General features: G+C 52.4%; 1 protein-coding gene across 1 annotated transcript; it reads right to left on the reverse strand.

Moving 5' to 3' along the window:
* Positions 1-4603: 4603 nt before the first annotated feature.
* On the reverse strand, positions 4604-6798 carry LOC308235207 (heterogeneous nuclear ribonucleoprotein M-like). The gene is given in 3 exon segments (XM_080643987.1): positions 4604-5650; positions 5653-6605; positions 6659-6798. Coding segments are annotated over 2 exon segments (1713 nt in total). The 5' UTR covers positions 6581-6605; positions 6659-6798; the 3' UTR covers positions 4604-4865.
* Positions 6799-22069: the final 15271 nt, after the last annotated feature.

Raw genomic sequence — 22069 nt, forward strand, 5'->3', positions numbered from 1 at the left:
GACCTTGAACTTCTTGGTGTCTGGCATGTCCCAAGGCGAGGACACACAGCATCTTATTTGATCCCCATTACTCCTGCATTTCGCAGATGAGGAAACCGAGGCTCAGAGAGCTCTGCTTGAGGCCGCCTGAAGCCAGGTCTCTGTGAATCCAGAATCCTTGACAAGTTCGTAGCGCCTGACATTAGCAGTTCTGCCTGAGTCTCCCCACCCTCCCCAAAAATGGCTTTTCTGGGGGCTTCCCCCATGGCTCTGACCTCACCCGGGAGCAAGCAACCTGTAACCCTGTCCAACCCTGTTGTTAACCCATCGTGTGACTTTGAGCAAGGATCTCGCCCTCTCCGCCCTCATTTTCCTCGGTTTTAAAGTTTTTGCTGTTGTTAATCCTCAGCGGAGGGTATTTTCCCATTGAATTCTAGAGAGAGTGGAAGGGAAGGGGGAGAGACAGAGGAACATGGATGCGAGAGAGACACATCAAGTGGTTTCCTGATCTGGGCTGGGGGTGGAGACTGCGACCAAGGCATGTGCTCTTGACCGGAATCGAACCTGGGACCCTTCAGTCCCCAGGCCAACGCTCTATCCACTGAGCCAAACTAGCTAGGGCTCCTCGGTTTTAAAATGAACTAATAGCCCTGGCTGGTGTGGCTCAGTGGATAGAGCGTTGGCCTGGGGACTGAAGGGTCCCAGGTTTGCTTCCGGTCAAGAGCACATGCCTCGGTCGCAGTGGGGAGGGGTGTGCAGGGGCCCAGGTTCGATTCCAGTCAAGGGCATATCCCTGGGTTGTGGGCTCAGTCCTAGTGGGGGGTGTGCAGGAGGCAGCCGATCAATGATTCTGATTAGTGATGTTTCGTTCTCTCTTTCCCTCTTCCTTCTCTGAAATCAATAAAAATATATATTTTTTTAAAAATGAACTTCTGCTTAAGGGCAGCACATGTATGGCTGTCCTCAGAAGCTCCATGAAAATGAGAGTAAGTAAATAAAATAGACACCAAGCCACACAGACACGTAATGGGGAAGACGACAACAGCAGATGAGTGTCGTCTGCAAAACTAGGCAGCTACAAAGCAGGTGATAAATGTAGCAGAGCCCAGCATGTCGAACCCGAGTGCCCGCCGTGGGGAGCGGTGTGCAGGGGTCGGGGCAAGGGACAGTGGGCAGCCAGCCAGCTCAAGCCTCACGACCTTGCAAGCCCTTGAGAAGCAGAGGCAGAAGGGACCTCTGAGGGCAGGGATGGAGGGTGAGGCTGAAAGTGAGTCTTTTAGGTGACCACCGTGGTCCCCAGATCTCCTCAGGCACTTGACTCGCCGGGCGCCTTCCTCACCACACGGCCATCCTCAGCCCACCCCAGCACAAGTTCTCTCCCGGAGATGGTGCACAACGAGAATCTGAGGGCAAAGGCGGGTGTCACTCTGGTACAATGAAGCCATATCCCCTCCCCACCTCATCCTCCACGCAGCCTCCAGAAGACCACAGCAGCCACGGTGATGCCCAAGGCAGGAGAGAAGTCTCCTCTGAAGAACTGACCATTTCCAGAACAGTATCCTACAGTTATTGGAGTTTTTAAAATATATATATATATTTTATTGATTTTCAGAGAGGAAGGGAGAGAGACAGAGAGAAACATCAATGATGAGAATCATTGATTGGCTGTCTCCTGCACACCCCACACTGGGGATCCAGCCCACAACCTGGGCATGTGCCCTGACCGGGAATCGAACCGTGATCTCCTGGTTCATAGGTCGATGCTTAATCACTGAGCCACGCCGGCCGGGCTAGTTACTGATGCTTTGGTGTTCCTGGATAAAATGGCCAGGACCAAACTTATGAAGTTTCAGCAGTCACCGAGCCCTGCCAAGCAATTGAGTTTATAGTGCTCTGCTCTTAAAGATGGATGGTCAGCCAAGGACCACTAGGTCTTTTAAAACATACACCCACTCCCCCAGGAAGCTGCTGGGGGATGTGCTCCAACAAAATGAGGGAGTAACTCATGGAAGAAGACATACGGCTCAGGAAACCCCACCAGAGGAGCGGTGAGACTACTCCTCAGAGGACGGGTGAAGAGAAGGCCCGGGTCGATGGCCCAGGTTGATGGCTGAACGGCGGGACGAGGACACATCCTGTTCAGAAGGCAGCAGGCGCCAAGAAGGCTCCAGAAGGCGGCCTCGAAGAATAAAAGAAGGAGGAAGAGAATAGACAGGCTATCTAGCGGGTTTGGACATCTAAGAAAATTATTTTGAGAAATGCCCTATAAAAAGCTTGCAAATGAAAAATAAAACGAGCCATTAATTTCAGATAAAAACAAGTTGTACAAGAAAGAACATGTAATCTCGCTACACACATTGACTTAATCGGGGATAAAATTTATACGGTCATAATGAAAACACGGAATGGGGAGATTTCTTTTTTTAATTGTGTGAAAACCATATTGCAATGATTTCGAATTCCACTGGCGATGTAGTGGGCCACAGGAGAACTTTGCCCCCCCCCCCGCCCGCCCCCCCTCCCCCCCCACCCGCCGCCATGCGATGGAGAAAGCCAAGCAATGAACAAAATTACTTTCTGCGCCCTTTAGAGAGCGGCAGGCACCAGGTCGCCGAGGAAACGGGCTTGTGGCCAAGAAGCCCTTCAAGGATGAACCGTTTCACCTTTTACAGAAACAGGAGGGAGGGGAAGTGGCCACAAATCAAACAAACAAACGAAAACCACAGAAGAAAACAAATGACTTATTAAAGGCTGTGAACTAGGCTGGCAGTGTGGGACCCCTGGGGGCCCCAGATACTAGGGGAGTCTATTTCTTCCCACAGTTTTCTACTGGGTGCATATGGGAGAGATGCAGCCGATCTATGTTTCACTCTCACATCAATGTTTTTCTCTCTCCCTCTCCCTTCCTCTCTCTCTCAAATCAATAAAAACGTATTTAATGGTAATACGAATTCTACAAAAATTCTTCCAAAAAAAAATAAAAGGCAAAGAAAGAAATAACAAGATCATAAACATATGCCCTCAGAAAATAAAGGAGGCTGGAATGCTTCCAAACTCATTTTATGCGAATATTAGTGTGGTGCCCAAAACAGCCATAGGCACCATAAGAAAATCACAGGCCAATATCCCTCATGAATATAAATCAAATCAAAATCAAAATCCCTGCTGGATATTTTATAGAAATTGACAAGCTGATTCTAAAATTTATATTAAAAAGCAAAGGACCTAGCCCTAGCCGGTTTGGCTCAGTGGATAGAGCACTGGCCTGCAGACCCAAGGGTCCCGGGTTCGATTCTGGTCAAGGGCACATACCTTGGTTGCAGGCTTCTCCCCAGCCTGGGCCCTGGTCAGGGCTCGTGCAGGAGGCAACCAATCGATGTGTTTCTTTCGCATCTGTTTCCCTCTGTCTTTCCCTTTCTCTTCCACTCTCTCTAAAAATCAATGGAAAAATATCCTTGGGTGAAGATTAAAAAAAAAGCAAAGGACTTACAATAGCCAAAACAATTTTGAAAAGGAAGAACAAAGTTGGTGCAAAAAATTAAAATTTAAAAGCTATCAAGACTACATTATAAAATTTCCAAAAGCCTCCTAATATTTAAATCAAAAAAGGGGGATAGTAGAAGAATATCATGTAAGGAAAAATATCCTGTAAGTAAATTACATCTAGAAAATTTTTACTTTAGAAAATTAACTTTCATTTGTAATGCTAACAGCAAGACACCCTTGAAAAACACACAGGGTGTCTAATCAAGCCAAAGGAAAATTGTTTGGGCAAAAAATGAAAAAGGATCCCAAGTCAAATTTATAGGGGAGGGGTGAGAAAAAAAAATTTATAGAAAAGATTCCTTTATTAACTTTTGGTCAAGAATATGTTTGTATATTTTCAGAAAACACCTCCAAGACCATGTGGATTCCTGCAACAGAGAGGAATTGACAGGACTGCTCCAGCCATGAAGACAGAAGAGAAACAGTCCAGAGATGGAAGACGCTGACGACGCCTCGCCATACTAGCCGTCAGCAGCTGTGCCTCGCAGCAGGTTGCCCAGGACCAAACCAGAGAGGGTCGGACCTGCATTACCACCATTTGTCCACCATCCAGAACTGAAATATCATCGCTGACATGTACACATAAGGAACCATTTGACATTGAAATTGGGACTCAAAAGAACTGTTGGCCCAGAAAGAAACTCACTACAGACTGATTCATTTGCCTCCCAGCATAACCATTATTGCTTGTCTCATTTTCGGTTCTTATAAGTGTATTTCTAGTATCACATGATCTCACTCATCTAGGGGAAATAATGAACAACATAAAATGATGAACAAAAACAGACCTGGAGACAGGGAAGCATTGATGAGACTGTCAAACCTCAGAGGGAAGGTAGGGGAGGGTGGGGGTAAAGGGGAGAGATCAACCAAAGGACTTGTATGCATGCATATAAGCCTAACCAGTGGTCACGGACAACAAGGGGGTGGGGGCATGCGTGGGGAGGGGTTTGGGATGGGAATGGGGGATGAGGACAAATATGTGATACCTTAATCAATAACGAAATTAATAAAAAAAAAGAAAAAAAAAGAACAAAGTTGGCGTCACACTAGTGATTTCTTTTTTTTTTTTTTTTCAGCTTTCAGGAACTGGTATTTATTATCAAAGTCATATTTGATGTCAACAAGATGCCACAACTACAAAAAAAAATTGCGCACATTGCAATCTCAATGCAAACAGTCAAATGGAACCCCAGTCATTAAAAAAGTAATTCAAATTACCCCAAAAAGCAACTGAATTTTTTAAACATCTTTATACATCCAGCCAACAAATTAAAATGGTTAACAAGAAAAAATACAAATTCAGAGGTCTGGTATCGATGTTTAAAAAAGGCAACTGCTTAAGCATTTCTATCGATTCGAACATCAATCTCTCGGCCACTCAGCTTCATCCCATTCATCATCCGGCAGGCTCTCTCAGCCACCTCTGGAGATTCAAACTTAACCACACCGCACCCCTTGGACTTCCCATTCTCCATCTTGATGTCCGCATATAGCACGTGGCCACATTCGTTGAATTTGTCCTTTAGCATCTTCCATGTAAAATCAAATGGGAGATTTCTCACAAATATCTGGCAGGCCTTTCTGGCCACCCCAGGAGCATGGCCTCCAGCTCCACCAAAGGAACCTGCGAAGCTTCCTCCAAAGTTGCCACGCTCCATCTCGATGGCATGGTCAAAGCTGGCACTGCCACCGCCACCCATGACCAGGCCCATGCGCTCAATGCCAGCGCCCAGGGCAGGGCCCATGGCGGGACCCATGCGCTCCAGGCTGTTGGCACCCATGCGCTCCAGGCCCATGCGCTCCAGACTGTTGGCGCCCATTGGCTCCAGGCCCATGCGCTCCAGGTTGTTGGCGCCCATGCGCTCCAGGCCGGTGGCCATGCGATCCATCACAGGGCCCATACGCTCCAGGCCAGCCCCCATGCCTGCGGGCACCATGCGATCCATGCTCAGGCCCATGCGCTCAATGGCAGGGCCCATACGCTCCACACCAGAGCCCATGCGCTCAATCGTCTGGCCCACACGATCGATGGGTGCGGCCATGCGCTCCAGGCCAAAGCCCATGCCGGCACCCATGCGCTCCACGCCAGACCCAATGCGCTCCATGGTCTGGCCCATGCGCTGATGCTGGAGGCCATGTGGTCGAGGCCCAGTGGGCCCATGCGCTCAATGCCGGAGCCCATGCGCTCGACGGAGTCCATGCGGTCCATGACCAGGCCCATGCGCTCAATTTCAGAGCCCACACGATCCATGCCATGGCCCAGGCCTGCGCCCATGCGCTCCATGCCAGCACCCCCAATGCGGTCAATGCCGGGGCCCATCCTCTCGATCCCAGGGACACTGCCTCCACCTCCACCTCCTCCCTGCTTTGCAATGATCTCTCCTCTCTTCAGTGCATTACTTAGGATTTCGTTTATTCTGCCCATGTTCATCCCAGATCCAAATCGACCCATGTTTTCCATACCACCACCAAAGGGACCCTCCATGCCTCCCATTTTATTTATTCCAAATCCTATGCCTTCCATTCCCATTCCTGCAGGTCCTATGTTTCCCATGCCAATGCCTTTATTTAGGTGATTGGCATCGATAGGCTGCCCTCCTGGTCCTAACCCCATGCCAATATCACCAAGTCCATGGGGAAGTTGTTGTGGACGCTCAGGAGGGAAAAAATCTCCCTTTGGTAAGGCCCTCTCATCCATTTTCACGTGCATTGGTCTATCAAATAGCAGTTGTCCATTAAACATAGATATAGCTTGCACAGCTTCAATGGACTGTTCAAAAGTAACAGTGCCTATTCCACGACTTTTTCCATCTTTATCCTCAAGAATGTCTGCTCGGACCACCACACCAGCCATACTAAAAACTTCCTTCAGTTTCTTCCAGCCAACTTTATAATCCAGATTTGCTACAAATACTGTGCTTCCAAGTCTTCCAGCCTTTTGCATTGCTCTCCTGGCATGTTCACCATCAGGATCTTCTTTGACTTTCAGTGGTCTTCCACTCAGACTATGCTTGTTTAGAACTTCGGCAGCTTTTTTCATGCTCTCTTCCATCTTGAATTCAACAACGGCACATCCCCTTGACTTTCCTTCAGCGTCCATTAAGAGCTCCACGTATGTTACCTCACCAACTTTTTCTTTAACCAGGTCTTTAAGTGACTGCCATTTCACATCAAAAGCTATGTTTGTAATGAAGGCTCTGTATCGTTTGGTTGGATTGGCATATGGCTCAAAGCGATTGCCCCCTCTTTTTATGTTTTTCTCCTTTCTCTTCTCATTCTGAGTAGGTCGTTCTCCTTCACCTTTCGGACCCGGAACCCCGTTGCCGCTTGGCGCGCCGGGCGCGCCGCTCTCCCCCTCCATTTTGGGCTCCGTCGCTGCCACCTCGGCCGCCGCCTCGACCCCTGCCGCCATTTTCTCTGCGTCTCCACACTAGTGATTTCAAGGCTTACAATAAAGCTACAGTAATCAAGATAGTGTGTTCCTGGCATAAGGCTAGACATAAGATGAATGAAACAGAATAGGGTCCAAAAGTATATCCAGATGAATATGATAAATTGAGTTTTGACAAAGATGCAAAGGTAATTTGATGGAGAGAAGATAGTCTTTCCAATAAATGGTTCTGGAATAATTGGATATTTCATGCCAAAAACTAAACAGAACTTGGACCCATACCTTGCAGCATATACAAATTTAACTCAAAATGGATCATAGATTAAAATATCAAAACACACTATAAAACTTCTGGGGGGGAAAGGAGAAAATCTTTCTGACTTCGGGTTAGGGCCTAACCGTTAGGCAAAAATTCTTAGAAATAACACCAAGAGAGTCCTTAGGGAAATGGAAATAAAGAATCTAACACCTCAAGGGAATCGGTGGGTGACGCATACAAAACTTTCATTCTGCTTATCCTCTGACCCAGGAAACCCATTTTTATGAATTTATCCTATGGAAACAATAAGGCAAGCCAGGAATGTATACAGAGAGAGACATTTTTCGAAAAATATATTTTTATTGCCGGGCCGGCCTGGCTCAGTGGTTGAGCATCGACCTATGAATCGGGAAGAGGTCACAGTTCCATTCCCACTCAGGGCACATGCCTGGGTTGCAGGCTCCATCCCCAGTGTGGGGCATGCAGGAGGCAGCTGATCAATGATTCTCTCTTATCATTGATGTTCCTATCTCTCTCCCCCACACTCTCAATCCCCAATGAGAGAGAATCATTGATTGGCTGCCTCCTGCACGCCCCACACTGGGGATCGAGCCTGCAAACCAGGCATGTGCCCTGACCGGGAATCAAACCGTGACCTCCTGGTTCAGAGGTCAACCCTCAACCACTGAGCCACGCCAGCTGGGCACTACACCATGTTGTTGACACAAACATTTACCGTGTCTCAGGACATTCTGCTTGTGAAACCGTTAATACAGATTGCTACCGACAACAAATAATCAATTTGAACCACCAGCTTTAATCGTAAAACCACCAGAATGGGCCAGAAGACACGCCAAAGTAATTTTGCTTCATGATGACGCACCATCACACACTTCAAAACCGGTTAAAGACACGTTAAAGGATCTTGCCTGGGAAGTATTAACCCACCCGCCGTATTCATCAGACCTTGCTCCTTCAGATTACCACTTGTTCCGATCGATGGCACACGCACTTTCCGAGCAGCACTTCAAAACATCTGAAGAAGTGGAAAATTGCGTCTCTGAATGGTCCGCCTCGAAACAAGCAAAGTTCTATTGGGACAGTACCCACAAATTCCCTGAAAGATAGGGAAGTGTGTAGCTAGTGATGGACATTATCGTGTTTTCTTTGATTACAAAATCGGCATTATTAACCAATAAAGGGTCAATCCGCAATGCAGATTTTATAATCAAAGAAAACACGATAATTTCAAGAGAAACATCAAAAGTGCTTTATTCAAAGTAATGTCCATCGCTAGCTACACATTTCCCCCATCTTTCAGGGAATTTGTGGATACCGTCCCAATAGAACTTTTCTTGTTTAGAGGCAGACCATTCAGAGACCCAATTTTCCACGTCTTCGGACGTTTTGAAGTGCTGCTCAGAAAGTGCGTGTGCCATCCATCGGAACAAGTGGTCATCTGAAGGAGCAATACAACAAAATAGCATAAAAACATATCAAATTGCATATTCGTATGTCAACATATGTATAACTCCATATATTGAAAAAAATCCGCATTATTAATCGGTACACGGGCACAGTTTAATGCCACTTTGGAAAACAGTTTGGCAGTTTCTTATAAAACTAAACATGCACCTACCATATGACCCAGCCACCGCACATCTGGGCATTTATCCCAGAGAAATAAAAATCCATGTTCACACAATATGAACTTCATAGCAGCTTTGTTCGCAATTACCCCACACTGGAAACGATCCCAATGTCCCTTCCCTCGGGGAATGGTTAAACACACTGGGGTCCATTCCTGCCGTGAAATACAACTCAGCAATTGAAACGATGGATACACACAACTTGGATGGGTCTCCATGGAATTATGCTGACTGTCCCCCCAAAAAAGCCAATCTCAAAATGTCACATACTGTTCGACTCCAGTTAGATAGCTTTCCTGAAATAACAACACTGTAGAGATGAAGAACAGACTGGTGATCGCCAAGGGTTAGAGAGGGTTGAAGGGTGTGTGTCTGCAAAGGACAGCACAAGGAATCCACACAGTGATGGTTTTGTATCTTGACTGTGGTTTGGGTTACATACGTCATCAAATTGCATAGAACCAAACACACACACACACATACAAATGAGTGTGTATAAAACTGATGAAATCTGAATGAAGTGTGTAAATTGTACCAAAGTCCATTTCCTGGTTTTGATATTGTACTACAGGTATGCAAGATATTACCATGGGGGCCCAGCTGGTGTGGCTCAGTGGTTGAGCGTCGACCTATGAACCCGGAGATCACAGTTCGATTCCTGGTCAGGGTATATGCCCTTGTTTCGGGTTCAATCCCCAGTGTGGAGCATGCAGGAGGCAGCCGATCAATGATTCTCTCTCATCATTGATCTCTCTCTCTCACTCTCCCTTCCTCTCTCTCTAAAATCAATAAAAACATCTTTTTTAAAAAGAGAGAGAGAGAAGCAGCATGGAGTGGAAAGAAAAAGTTGAAACTAACACACATAATATAATCACATTTCTGGAAAATTATGTTTCTATGCATGTTTAAGCCCATGAGGATACCTAGAAAAATGGATGCCACATGTTAATAATGTTATTTGGAAGAAGAGGGCTTTTACTTTCTTTTTTACAAATTGAATGTTCTATAACAAACATGTATTGCCTTCACAACAGAAAACAAATTGGGGGCGGGATTTGAATTTTAGAGAGAGAAAGGGAGAGAGAGAAACATCAATCAGCTGCCTCCCTCACAAGCCCCAACCAGGGATCGAACCTGCCACCTGGATATGTGCCCATCCCCGGAGCCAAACCTGAAACCTTTTGGTGTATGGGATGATGCTCCAACCACTGAGCAACCCGGCCAGGACCGCCCTTGTTTGGGGCTCGTTGTGTGTATCAATTGTTTCAATTGCTGAATTGTATTTCTCGGCATGAATGGACCCCAGTTTGTTTAACCATTTATATTGGGCTAGACTTTTCCTTATCAATTCCTAGACAATCTTTACCTAATAGGAAAATTAGCTCTTTGTTTATTATTTGAGTTGCAAATCTTTATCCTGGTTTGTCTTTTTTGCCTTTTGCCTTTACAAATGGTCCTTTTGCCATGTAAAAGCACATATAATCTTTTTGGCCCATGTCCATGAGTTTTTTCTTTTTTTCTCACTATCCCTCCACACCCACCTCCTCACCCACACCCCCAACAGCGGTAATAAAAATTACTAGTATGTTCTGTTTGGGCTTCTGGTTTTTGAGTCTTTGCTAAAAAGGCCTTCCCCGCTCTAACCTTATGAAGGAATTCTCTTAAGTTTCTCCTAGTACTTTTAAGGTTTCATTATTTACCACAGAATCTCTGGTCCATATGCATTGAACCTGGTGTACAGTGTGAGATATGGATTCTGGATGTTTTTTCCCCCCGCCCCCCCGTCCCCCCGCCCCCCCCCCGCCGGTGGTCATTCATTTGTCTTCGCATTATTATTAACGTGTGTGTGTGTGTGTGTGTGTGTGTGTGTGTGTGTACAGAGAGGAGACGAGGGCAAAGGTGTGAAAGGAAGCCTCTGAATGAAACCACGAAAGGTTTGAAATGTTTCAGGTGAGAAAGCTGAGGACCTGCAGAAAAGACCTTAGGCCATCTTGTCCACCCTCACAGTGTGACTGGGGAAACTGAGGCCCAGATGGTGGTGTAGATATGACCTCCAGGGTCTCTGGACCTCAAGGCTGACACAGAGGGAAGAAGAGACTGACCTCCCCACCCAGCTGGGGAATCAGGCCAAAGCAGAAGTGACGCCTCTCCAGGCTCTCCAGATAGAAGCTGTGGTTTCTACCCCCTTTCTCAGGAGCAAACCACCATCTTCACTTCTGCTTGCAACCCAACATCCCAGTCTCCATCCCCCCAGGGCACCACCCACTGATACCCCACACCCTTGGCATCTCCATCAACCCCCCCATCACCCCACACCCTTGGCCATCTCCATCAACCCACCACCCCCGTCACCCCACACCCTTGGCATCTCCATCAACCCACCACCCCTGTCACCCCACACCCTTGGCCATCTCCATCAACCCACCCTCCCATCACCCCACATCCTTGGCCACCTCCATCTACCCACCCTCCCATCACCCCACACCCTTGGCCATCTCCATCAACCCACCACCCCCGTCACCCCACACCCTTGGCCATCTCCATCAACCCACCACCCCCGTCACCCCACACCCTTGGCCACCTCCATCTACCCACCCTCCCATCACCCCACACCCTTGGCCATCTCCATCAACCCACCACCCCCGTCACCCCACACCCTTGGCCATCTCCATCAACCCACCACCCCCGTCACCCCACACCCTTGGCCATCTCCATCAACCCACCACCCCCGTCACCCCACACCCTTGGCCATCTCCATCAACCCACCACCCCCGTCACCCCACACCCTTGGCTACCTCCATCTACCCATTGCCCTGCAATTCATAATAGAGGATGTTAGGACAGTAGGGCAATTCAATCCTTAACGGCTGTTTGTAAGCTTCCCGCCACAGGAGAACAAAAGACCAGCAAAAACTCACTGGACTCCAGGATTCAGACCACACAAGGAATAGAAATTATCCTGAAGACACCTGATCACACACCTGCATTCCATTCACATTCCAAGCCGCCCACTCAGCCCCCAGACCCATTCACAAGTTTCCTGCCGGTGACTGCATATCAGGATGAAACTCCAGCTCCTGGCTGCTGCCATCGTCCACCCGACGTCCGCTTGGCTCGGTGCTGGGCAGGCCTTCCCTTTGGAGATCCCACCCGCCACCCCCTTTCCCTTAAATAAATTCCATTTCCTTTAACCACCGTCTGAGGTAGCTGGTTAGCCTGCCTGCAGACACCACCCACCACATTCACCTTTCACTTTGATTCACCTGGCGGGTTCCTCTCGGCGGCAGCGACCTAACAGAGGCCCCTTGGAAACAGGAATCCCTGATGGGGTGAGGGGTTGGGGGGTGGAGGGGTGGTTAGGCAGGTAGAGGGGTTGGGCGGGGGGTGGGGAGTGTGCCTGGCATTCTACAGCAGCCCAGAGGTCAAGTTGGGACTCGAGCCCAGGGCTCCAGACTCCAAGTCAGAGGCTGTCCCCGCCCATGGCAGCCTCCAGGGGCTGAGCTGCTGTGTGGACAGTAAGACCCTACGGAGCCAGCAGGGAGATAAGGAGGCCTTTGCAGCACAGAGCAGAGCCTTTGGAGGATGCAAATCTGACAGCCAGTTCCGGTTTCAGCGCCTGGGCTGTGACGCCAGCACACCACCGGGAAAGTAACCTGGCCTCTCGGTGCCTCGGGTTTTCTCATCTGTAACACGAGGCCAAGGAGACCTAGTCCCCAGGGAGAGCGACTCAACCAACCATTTCCACGGCACGTGCCTGGGAACCAGCGCCTGACCCCAAGTCCCTGGCCAGGAATACATCTTGGGAGCCCCTTGCCTTCCTCCCGGAGCTGACCCTGCACCCGCAGCCCACCCTCTCCCCAGCAGCATCAGGGCCTGCAGAGCCAGCCATGCTCCTGTGTGTGGCCCCACCCATCGCTTCCAAACAGCTGCTCCTGACAGCCACCAGCTGGAGCCTCACCTCCGGCCTCACCCTGGCCCCGTGGTCTCTGCAGAAAAGCCCTGACAGGTGCGGTTATTGGCCCATTTCACAGGTAGGGAAAGCAAGACCATGCCAAAGCCCAACAGGGAGTCTGAGACCCAGACACCACCAGAGCCGTTTCCCTGAGACGCCCTGTCCCCAGGCTCCAATCCGGGTCACTGCAAGAGGAACTGCCCTGCTCCAACTTGCTCAGCCAGACAAACTCTCTGCCAGCACTTGATCTGGTCGCCTGAAGTGCAGGTAACTGGACTAGCCCCATTTCACAGATGAGGAAACTGAGGTCCAGAAGAGAAAGGCCCAATAGCTTGCCCCAGGCCACAGGGGGAGAGTTAACATTTGAGCTCAGCACCTACCCACCCCTTAATTTAAATTGCCTTTTTTCAAAAACATCCATCTCTCCATTTCCCACCATTCAAAGTTGCCACTGGGAGCCCAGAAACTGGTGAACGGTATGAAGGTAGCTGCCAGGCTTGCAGCTCCTGGCAAGTCCCCAGCCTAGTACCACCTGGGTAAGGGCATGCCCAGTGCCTGCTGGGAACCTGCAGAGGAGGACAGAGAGCTGGGGAGTGGGGATAGAGAGGCCCAGAGGAGGGGCTGACCTGTGAGTCGGTTGCCGTCTGCCTGGTCTGCCTGGTCTGCCTGCAGTCTCGCTGCTGTCCGCCCTCGTCTCTCTGCAGGAGGAAGGGGAAGTGGCACCTTGTGTCGGGACCTCCTCTCTGCTCTGTTCACCCCACGCCCGCAAACCCCTATACTTCTCTCTGCTCTCTTCACCCCACCACATACCACGCTCTAGCTTCACTTCTTCTTTCCCGCCAGAAGCCTTTTGCTTCCTCTGCACCGACAGCTATCTGCCTTTGATCTGGAGGCCCGGGCCCTGCAGCAGGAGGGTGCTTGGAGTCTGTGGGGGAGGGAGGAAACCTGGCCAGCCGCGCCCCAAGGCCCACCTCAGCTCTGCAGCCTTGGGCAAGGGGCGCCACCTCTCTGAGCCTCAGTTTCCCCATCTGTAGGAAAGGGAGAATGACCCCTGCCTGACCTGACAATCGATGAGATTGGTGATGCAAGGACCGCAGGCAAGGGCCGGGCAGACTGCCTGGGTTCAGATGCCAGGCCCACCACTTACAGACACCTGCCTGGCACTGAAACCTCAGTTTCCCCCTGTAAAATGGACATAGTGACAGCACCACGTCATGGGGTGGTGTGGGACTTAGACAAGGCGATGCTGCACAGTCACCGGAAGTGCTCCATAAGCCCTCAGCGATCCACAGCTGGGGAGCCTGAGGCCTGGAGAGGACAGGGGCAGAGCCCCCTGGGGAAGGGACTCACCAGGGGCAGAGCTCGGAAAACGTGGCCAGGACAGTGGGGCTGGAAGGCCGGCCAGCTTCCTTCTCCTCCATCCAGGGGCCTGGACGAGCCTGTCCTACACCAGCCACTTCCTCCCGGGGATCCTAAGGGACAGGGGGAGGTGTCTGATGTGTTGGTGGGAAGACAGTGTCTCTCTCCTGTCTGGGCCCCATCTAGACTCCCTGGGAAAATTCTGACTCAGAAATGTGCCTCCTGCCCCTGGGGGTCGGGGTGTAGCAAGGAGAAGAGGGCAGGTCCCAGCATGGTCCCTTCTCTGCTCGCAGCCCAGGGACCTTCCAGCATCAGCCCAAGCCCAGCCCACAGGGAGCTCAGGCGGCCTCTGTGGGAAGGAGAGGGGAGCTGCCCCTGGGAGGCAGGGAGGTTTCAGGGGAGCACAGGTCCCCCCACCCCACCCCACCCCACCCCCGCCAAACCCCAGCTGCAGTGCAAAGGCTTTGCAGGGTCCCCTATGACCTGTGTCCTGACCCTTGGCCCACCCTCCGCTGGATCTGCACTTTGGTTTTCCGTGACTAGCGCCCTGAGTTGACCGCCAGGCCCTTCCTTTCTGAGGTTTCCTGGCGACCTCTAGGGTTGCAGCACCAGCAGCCTTCCTCCCGGGCTGCGTGCGAGCCCAGGCGGCTGCTCTCAGGGTCTGGGAGGAGGTCCTGCAGCACCAAGCCCTATTTTCCCTCCGGGATCTGGGCCAGCTTCACCCAGCCCCGCCTCAGTTGGGAAGAGAACCCCAGAGGCTGGCTCCTTTGGACGAAAGGGGCCACATACTAAACCTCAGCGGAGGCCTGCGGGTGGCCTTACAAACTCAAAGACCTAAAGTAACCACAAAGGATGGTCTGAAATGAAAACTTTTTAACTACAAGCCGTTTATGGCAGGTAGTCATGTCCGAGGCTAGGATCTTCCCTGACAAAAGCCACTCTTTACCTTAATTGAGCCTGTCTATTGTCTTTTTACATCTAGGATAACATAACTTGGAATGGCAACCCCATTCTGCTTTCTGTCTCTATGCATTTAACTACTCTAGGTACCCCACATAAACATACAGTATTTGTCCTTTCGGGGCAGGCTTATTTCACGTAGCATAATGTCATTCATGCTGCATCATGAGCCAGAATTTCCTCCCCTTTATAGGCTGAATACTATTCCTTTGTATGCACCGCATTTTGTTTCTCCATCCGTCCACCAGCAGACCTGGGTTGCTTCTAGCTTTGGGCAATTGTAAACATGGGTGCACATATTATGCCCCTTTTTAACAAAGAAAAAGTCTCTAGCTGGATTAAAGATGTTTTGCTTACATGATATTTACTTTTATGGTTTTCTTCTATTTATGCCAGCTGATACAAATTTGCCATCCCTAAAATACATGTATGTTCTAAAACGTAAAACGATTTGAAAAAAGATAAGCTAAGTAAATAACAGCACCAGTGCTAAGTGTTTGTTGTTTTTTTTTAATTGTTTGGAGTATTACAAATAGTAGTACATAAGCCAGTGCTAAGTGCTGATGGCAAAAATGGTGGCAGATACAGGACAGAGAAGTGTGGGAAATGCTGACACAAACCTCAGTCTAAAACCCCACTGAGCTGAGTTGGGGAGAGAAATTCCTGGGGGGTGGGCACTGGGGGCTGACACCCGATTAGCACTTCATCCTGAAGGCTGCCTAGAAGTGTGGTTTTAGGAACAGGAGTGACATTGGTAAATTGAGTCAGATCTGGGCTCTGAGCCACGCCCCCCACCACCACCACCAAGCTGTGTGACCGAGGGCCTGCCACTGATTTCTGCTCCTCACTTTGCTCACTAGGAGATGGTGTTAACAATGCCCAGCTCACAGGATGGGTGTAAAACAGATCATTCATGTGAACTGCCAAGCCTACGGCCAGCACCCATCTTGGTTCCAAGAATGGGTGGCTCCCCCAATCCTACACCCTGAAAGAGACACCCCTAGGACAAGTATTTTTTTAAAAAAAAAATGTTTTTATTGATTTCAGAGAGAGGAAGGGAGAGGGAGAGAGAGAAATAGAAACAACAATGAGAGAGAATCATTGATTGGCTGCCTCCTGCATGCCCCCTACTGGGGATCGAGCCCTCAACCTGGCATGTGCCCTGACCGGGGAACAGAACCATGACCTCCTAGTTCATGAGTGGAAGCTCAACCACTGAGCCACACTGGTCAGGCTAGAACAAGTATTTTCGCTTTCTCTCTTAAGAGGGAAGACCCAACTGTAATGGCGCTCTAACTGGAGCTTAGGTCCACCATCAACTCACCTCCTCCGCCTCCTCCCTACCCCACCTCTGGAAACTCTGGCAGGAACTCTGGGCTCTTGATCCATGGCTGTGCTTAGTGGCTATGGGGGTTCGGGTATGTCTGAGCCAACAGCCTCCCTGAGCATCCCCCCAGCTTTAAAATGGGGACATCCGGCCCTCTGAGTCCTCTATATCGAAATCTCACAGGTCCCAGGCGCACCCTAAGCTGCCCTTGGAGCCTGGACAGCAGCATGCACAGGTTAGTTCCCTCTCACACATCACATACCCCACCAAAATCTGTCTCCAGCTGTCAGATGTACCAACGTTGAACCATACAAATGCAAAGCAAATGAAAAAGAGTGAAACTGCCATCTTGCAAAAGAAGTGTGGGATTTCATGAAGTTGATGGGAGTAATGCCATAGAAACCGAGCAGCCGCTAACCACAGAGGAAGAACAATTCTGTAAGATAAGTGACCGTGACCTTCAGAGGGGACTGTTTGACCAATAAAGGATTCAGAGTGATCCCTGGGCTTGAAACCCTCAAATATTTTTGCAAAAATGACCTTTTTGTCACAAAGAACCGATTCTTCCATCATTCTAATACCTACAATGGGTTAAAACTAATATATCTTCATCATTTTTTGGTTTATTTTTCGAGGTAAAGTCCCAATCTGGCCAAGTTTCCCCCCACTATCTCTGAGTTTTTGGTCCTCTTTCTGGAAGGATTCACCCCAGTCTGCCCTGCAGGGCACCGTATGCGGTGAGAGGCCCTCCCAGAGTCTGCCCCGCCCCGTCCCGCCAAAACTGCAGACTCCCCCCACCCCCACCCCACACCCCCCAACTCTCAAGGCGTCTGGGCCCTAGCCCGGCAGAGCCTCGCGGCTCCACGTCCACTCGGTAGCAGAGCTGGCACGAGGCAGAAAGCAGTTAACAAAAGTGAACTTCATCCTGGGGCTCTGAGCCCCGGCCCCGCAGTGCCCACTGCTGCGGGGGGGGGGGGGGTGTGGGGGGGGGCCTAGTACTTCGCCGGCGCTAGGGATCCTGAGGCGGGAAAGCGGAGCCAAGCCCCGCGGGGTCTCCGGCCCCAGCCTCCCGTCCCCCACCCTCGGCCCCATGCGGGGGTGGGGCCTCCGTCGGGGTCCCGCCCGCTCTGCAGCAGACCCCGGCGCCCAGGCGCGCGCCCCTCGCCCCAAACCCCCACCCCAGCATCTCAGCGGGCCGGGGTCACGGCCCGTCTGCAGCTAGCCGGGTGCCACACCGCCCCCGCCGTCGCCCCGCCGTCTCCTCTCCCTCCCCTCACCTCCCCCCACCCCCGGAGGGAGGAGGAGACTCCGCGGCCCTCCCGGCGACGGCCGCAGCCAGCTCCGCGCCCGCTCCGCCCTGCTGCGGCGGGTCGGACGTCCGGAGCCCGCGGGTCCCTGGCCGAGGTGAGCGGGGAGCGGCAGTGCAAGGGGCGGAAAGTCCTCGCGTCCCGGGAACTCCCTCCAGGCCGTGGATCTTCCGCGGGAGGCAAGGGGTTAAGTTGGGGGCGTGCTGGGGAGAGGGGGGCAGTGGGGGACTCCTGCGTCCGCAGCAAACTCAGAGCGGAACTTCCTAGCCGCCTCCCCGGGTTCCCCCACGTCTGGCCTCCGGTGCGGAGGGGCTGCGGGTGGGGGGTGGGGGTACAGGGCCGCCCACGCGATGCCGCGGGCCCGGCCTGACGGGAGGGGGCTCCGGGCGGGGCAGAATTTGGAACTTTCCCGGGGGACACAACGTAGTCACCAGGGCGAGTGCGGGATGGACGGGTGGCGTGGGCCAATCGGAGCCCGGGCCACCTCCGCAGGCCCGCTCGGCTGCCAATGGGGACCTCGCGGTGTGGTGGGCGGGACAGCGCCGCGCGGCCCGGGAGCCCCCTCCGCCCGCCGCCAGGGGGTGCGGGGCGGCCCTGGACTGGTCCTGGACGGGGCGAGGAAGTGGGGATTCAGGCGGTGGAAAGGCAGAAAGCGAGTTTCTGTAAGGAGTTGGGGCAGGTGGAGCAAAGGCTAAGTGCCAGGAGAAAGGAGGGGGCCCCCGTTGCCCACCGCTCTGATGGTGCCAACGGGGGATGTCTGACTCGCCAGCTCCCCAGCTGGGGCTTCAGTTTCTCTCTTGAGAGAGGGTTGTTCAGAGCTGTGGCGATGGATTGCTTCACGTGGGCACGAGGTCTGCCCACTTGTTGGACAGAGCTTTTAGGAATCTTGTTAGTGCCTTGCCCCATCGTTCAGCTAAGGAGACAGGCCAGAGAGGACAGGGACTTGCAGATATCACACAGCATAGCAGCGGCGGCGGAGTGGGACTCGAGGGATATCCTCTCTGCAAACATGAATAGATCAAGGAGCTGCTGAGAGGCCGGGGCTGGGGTCGGCCCCCACTGAGGGCTCCCACCCTCTTCCATACCAGATGCATGAGGACCCCCTTGTAGAGGTGCCCCAACACCCTCCCCCCACTACTTTGCTGCTAGTCCTCTATGTGGATGTGGGGAGTAGCTGCTCCCCTGGGCCTCAGATGGGCCATTTGTAAAGAAATGTTATAGTCAGTGACCCGGGCTATCTTTGTGGCTCCTCCATCTAAGATGGGGGTATCTGAGACAGTCCAAGCGTGCCCACCCCAGGGCTCAGGTCCCGCTTGCCTCCCTCCGTCCTCTCCTGGAGGTCCAGTGGCTGGAGCCCAGGCAGCAGGTCAGAGAGACAGGTGCCCACAATTTGTGGCTGACCAGCCTGGGACCCTGCACTTATCCAATCAGGCTGTCCTCTGCGGTTTCCTGCTGGGCTCTGCTCCCTGCCCACAGCCAGGCCTGTGGCCCTGGGCCAGGCCCATAGCGCCACCTGAAAGGTTCTTGGAGGACATAGGGGGTTTCTGAGCTGGAGGGAGGCGTTGGGACACCAGGCACACCCCTAGTCCCCCCAGCTGACCCTCATCCAGGCTTCAGCATGGCTCACTCCCCTCTCTGGATATGGAGAATCATCTAAACATGCTTAGGACAAAACACAACGTTGACCCTCTGTGGGCCCATTCAGCTTCCTCAGATAAGAGGCTTGACCACCGACTTAGCCATAAGATGACCTCCGACCCTGACCTTGGCCACAGACTGGCTCAGACACCTACCTGTCTCCGAGCCTGCCACAAAGTGACTCCTGATCCTTAGGATGACTCAACTCACCCTGGTCGCAAGGGGACTCCCACCTGTCCGTCTTTCATCCATAGCCCCGGAAGCATTTATGCAGCATCTGCTTTTGCTGGGCCCAGTGCTGACAGCCAGCAAGACCAAGGTGCCCTTGTGGACTTCACAATGTGGCCACTGCTGAAAAACAGGGAGGTGCCAGTGCTTTGGGATCATGAACATAATATCTGTGTACAAGGTCAGGGAAGGCGTCCCAGAGGAGTGGAAACTGAAGGTGGGTCTTGAAGGATGTGTAGGAGTTTGCTGGTGGAGAAACAAGGGAGAGATATTCCAGACCTGTTCACAGGCAGCAGGAACCACTGATCACTTCCTGCAGACAAACCCGATGAAGGCCTAGCCTGAGGCAAGTATCGTGTGAAAACATTCTTGCTCCCGTTCTAGAGTGGCCAGCAGCTGTCTGGAGCAGTGAGGGTAGCTGAGGGCTGGGGTTCCAGAGCTCTGGATGCCACTCAGCCCTGTTGCCCAGCTAAGGGTACGCAGGTCCCAGTTCAGCCTTTGCTCTCCACCCTCCCAGCCAAATTGAAGCCAGTCCTCGATGTCGGGCCTGTCCTAGAAGCTCTGGGTGGCACAAGAGTCCCGCCTGGGTGGGCGGAAGCCGGAGCTGCAAGAAGCGGGCAGCTGGCCAGTTTTGGCGGCGGAGGGTTGTAGGGTTGTGCTCCCTGGGCAGGGGCTGGGGCTGGGAAGGTCAAAGCATTTCCTGGAGGTGATGGGACTGAGCTTGAAGGATGGGTGGGGGGGTTTCAGAGTCTGAGGGTTAGAGCAGGAGTAGACCCATCTGGCTGATGGGAGGCAGGAGAGGGGAAGGTGGAGTGAGGAAGTGTCCCTGCGGTGTGCAGTGGCTGGAACCTCCTGGACCTGCTCCTGGAGGTGCAATGACAACCTAGAGGAATCAGGAAGCCACCCAGGCACCGCGATGGGAAGAAGCCACTGAGCCTGGTGGGTAAGGGCAGCGGGCAGGGCCGCCGGAGCCTGTCTCTGTAACCAAGCTGGACTGCGTTGTGTGTGAGTGTGTGCGTTACCAGGGCTCTGTGTGAGCTTTTGTCCCCAAGGCTGTGTTATGTGAGAGGGGTGGGGTGGGGTGAGGAGAGGGGTGCATTGCTTGGCAGGGTCCGGTTGAATCTGTGGGTGTGCAGGGTTCCTGGTGTGCTAGGGGATGGGCTTCTCCAGAAAACTAACCTTGGGACCCGGGCCCCCACTCCTTCCCACACGTGGGCATGCGCACCCTCGGGGGGCCGCTGGGCCACTGGAGGAAGAGCAGGAGGGCTGTTCAGAGCCCCTCTGTCCCCGCTGCTGTCCTTCCTCCTCCCCCAGCCCCCAGGAAGGGCCAGACCAGGCTGCCAAAAAAGGGCACAGGAGCTGAGCCTGAAGCTCACCCCTGCCTTTAGCGTGGGCGCCTGGAAGCCATTAGGGACCTGGGTGGCGCCCGCCCTGCCCCTTTTGCGACAGGCTTGGGATTCCTGGAAGGAGCAGGCCACCCCCTCCCTGCCGAGCTCATGCCAGGCCTGGCATCTCCCAGAGGCAGAGAGGGTGTGGCAGTGGCCCCCTTCCTGCAGTTTAGGGCCCAGCAGACAGGGCCTGGGCCCCAGGACCCCCAAACCCCCACCATCCCCCATTTCTAGCACAGCCCAGGCTGCCTGGCTGGCATTTGGATTTCCTGCCTCCTTCCCCTCCCCCGCAGGCTCTCACATTGTTTTTCTTTTCCAAGAGCTTCTCCCGTGGAGTCTGGCCAGGAAAATGGGGAGAGGAGAGTGAGTGTCCATATGCATGTTTGTGTGTGTGTGTGAGTGTGTGCATCCACTTAGCAATGAGTGTCTTTGCATGTCTCTGTGTGTATCCATCCGTGTGTTGGCATGTATATGCCTTCACGTGTGTCCGGGACTCTCTACAGGTGAGCATCTTTCTGTGCATCTGTAGAGTTGTGCGTGCCTCATGTCCCTCTCTGAGTGTGCATGTGCCTGCCTGTGTCTCTTTGTATCTGTGTCTGTGTGTACTGGGGGTATCTGCAAATGTGCCTGGGTGTGCACAGCTGTCTGTGAACACACATGGGGTCACAGCCAGCTACCTCATTGCCCAGGTGGAGAGACTGAGTCACAGAGAGGGTATCAGCCTGCCAGGGATCCTTTGGGGAGTCAGTGGCATTCTGGGAAATGGAACCTCACCTGCATGGCTGTGTCTGGGTGCATGACTTTGTGCAGGTATTACTGGGGTTGAGACACATACATTGGTGTGTATGGACACATGCCCTAAACTTGGACTATTAAAATACAGTTCCCAGCCTCCTATCTACTGCACTTGACTCTCTAGGGGTGGGGCCCGGAGACTTTAAAGCAACTATCCTGTTGGAGACAGAGAAGAGAGGACCTTGGGGCCTGGGGCAGGGCAGGGAGGGAATGCCAATCTGGTGGCTTACCTTTTCACTGACATTGGATCACCTGCCAAGAGTGAGGGGGTTGGAGCCTGGGAGAGGG

The sequence above is a fragment of the Plecotus auritus genome (assembly GCF_963455305.1).
Source record: "Plecotus auritus genome assembly, chromosome: 10".
In the NCBI taxonomy this organism is placed as follows: Eukaryota; Metazoa; Chordata; class Mammalia; order Chiroptera; family Vespertilionidae; genus Plecotus; species Plecotus auritus.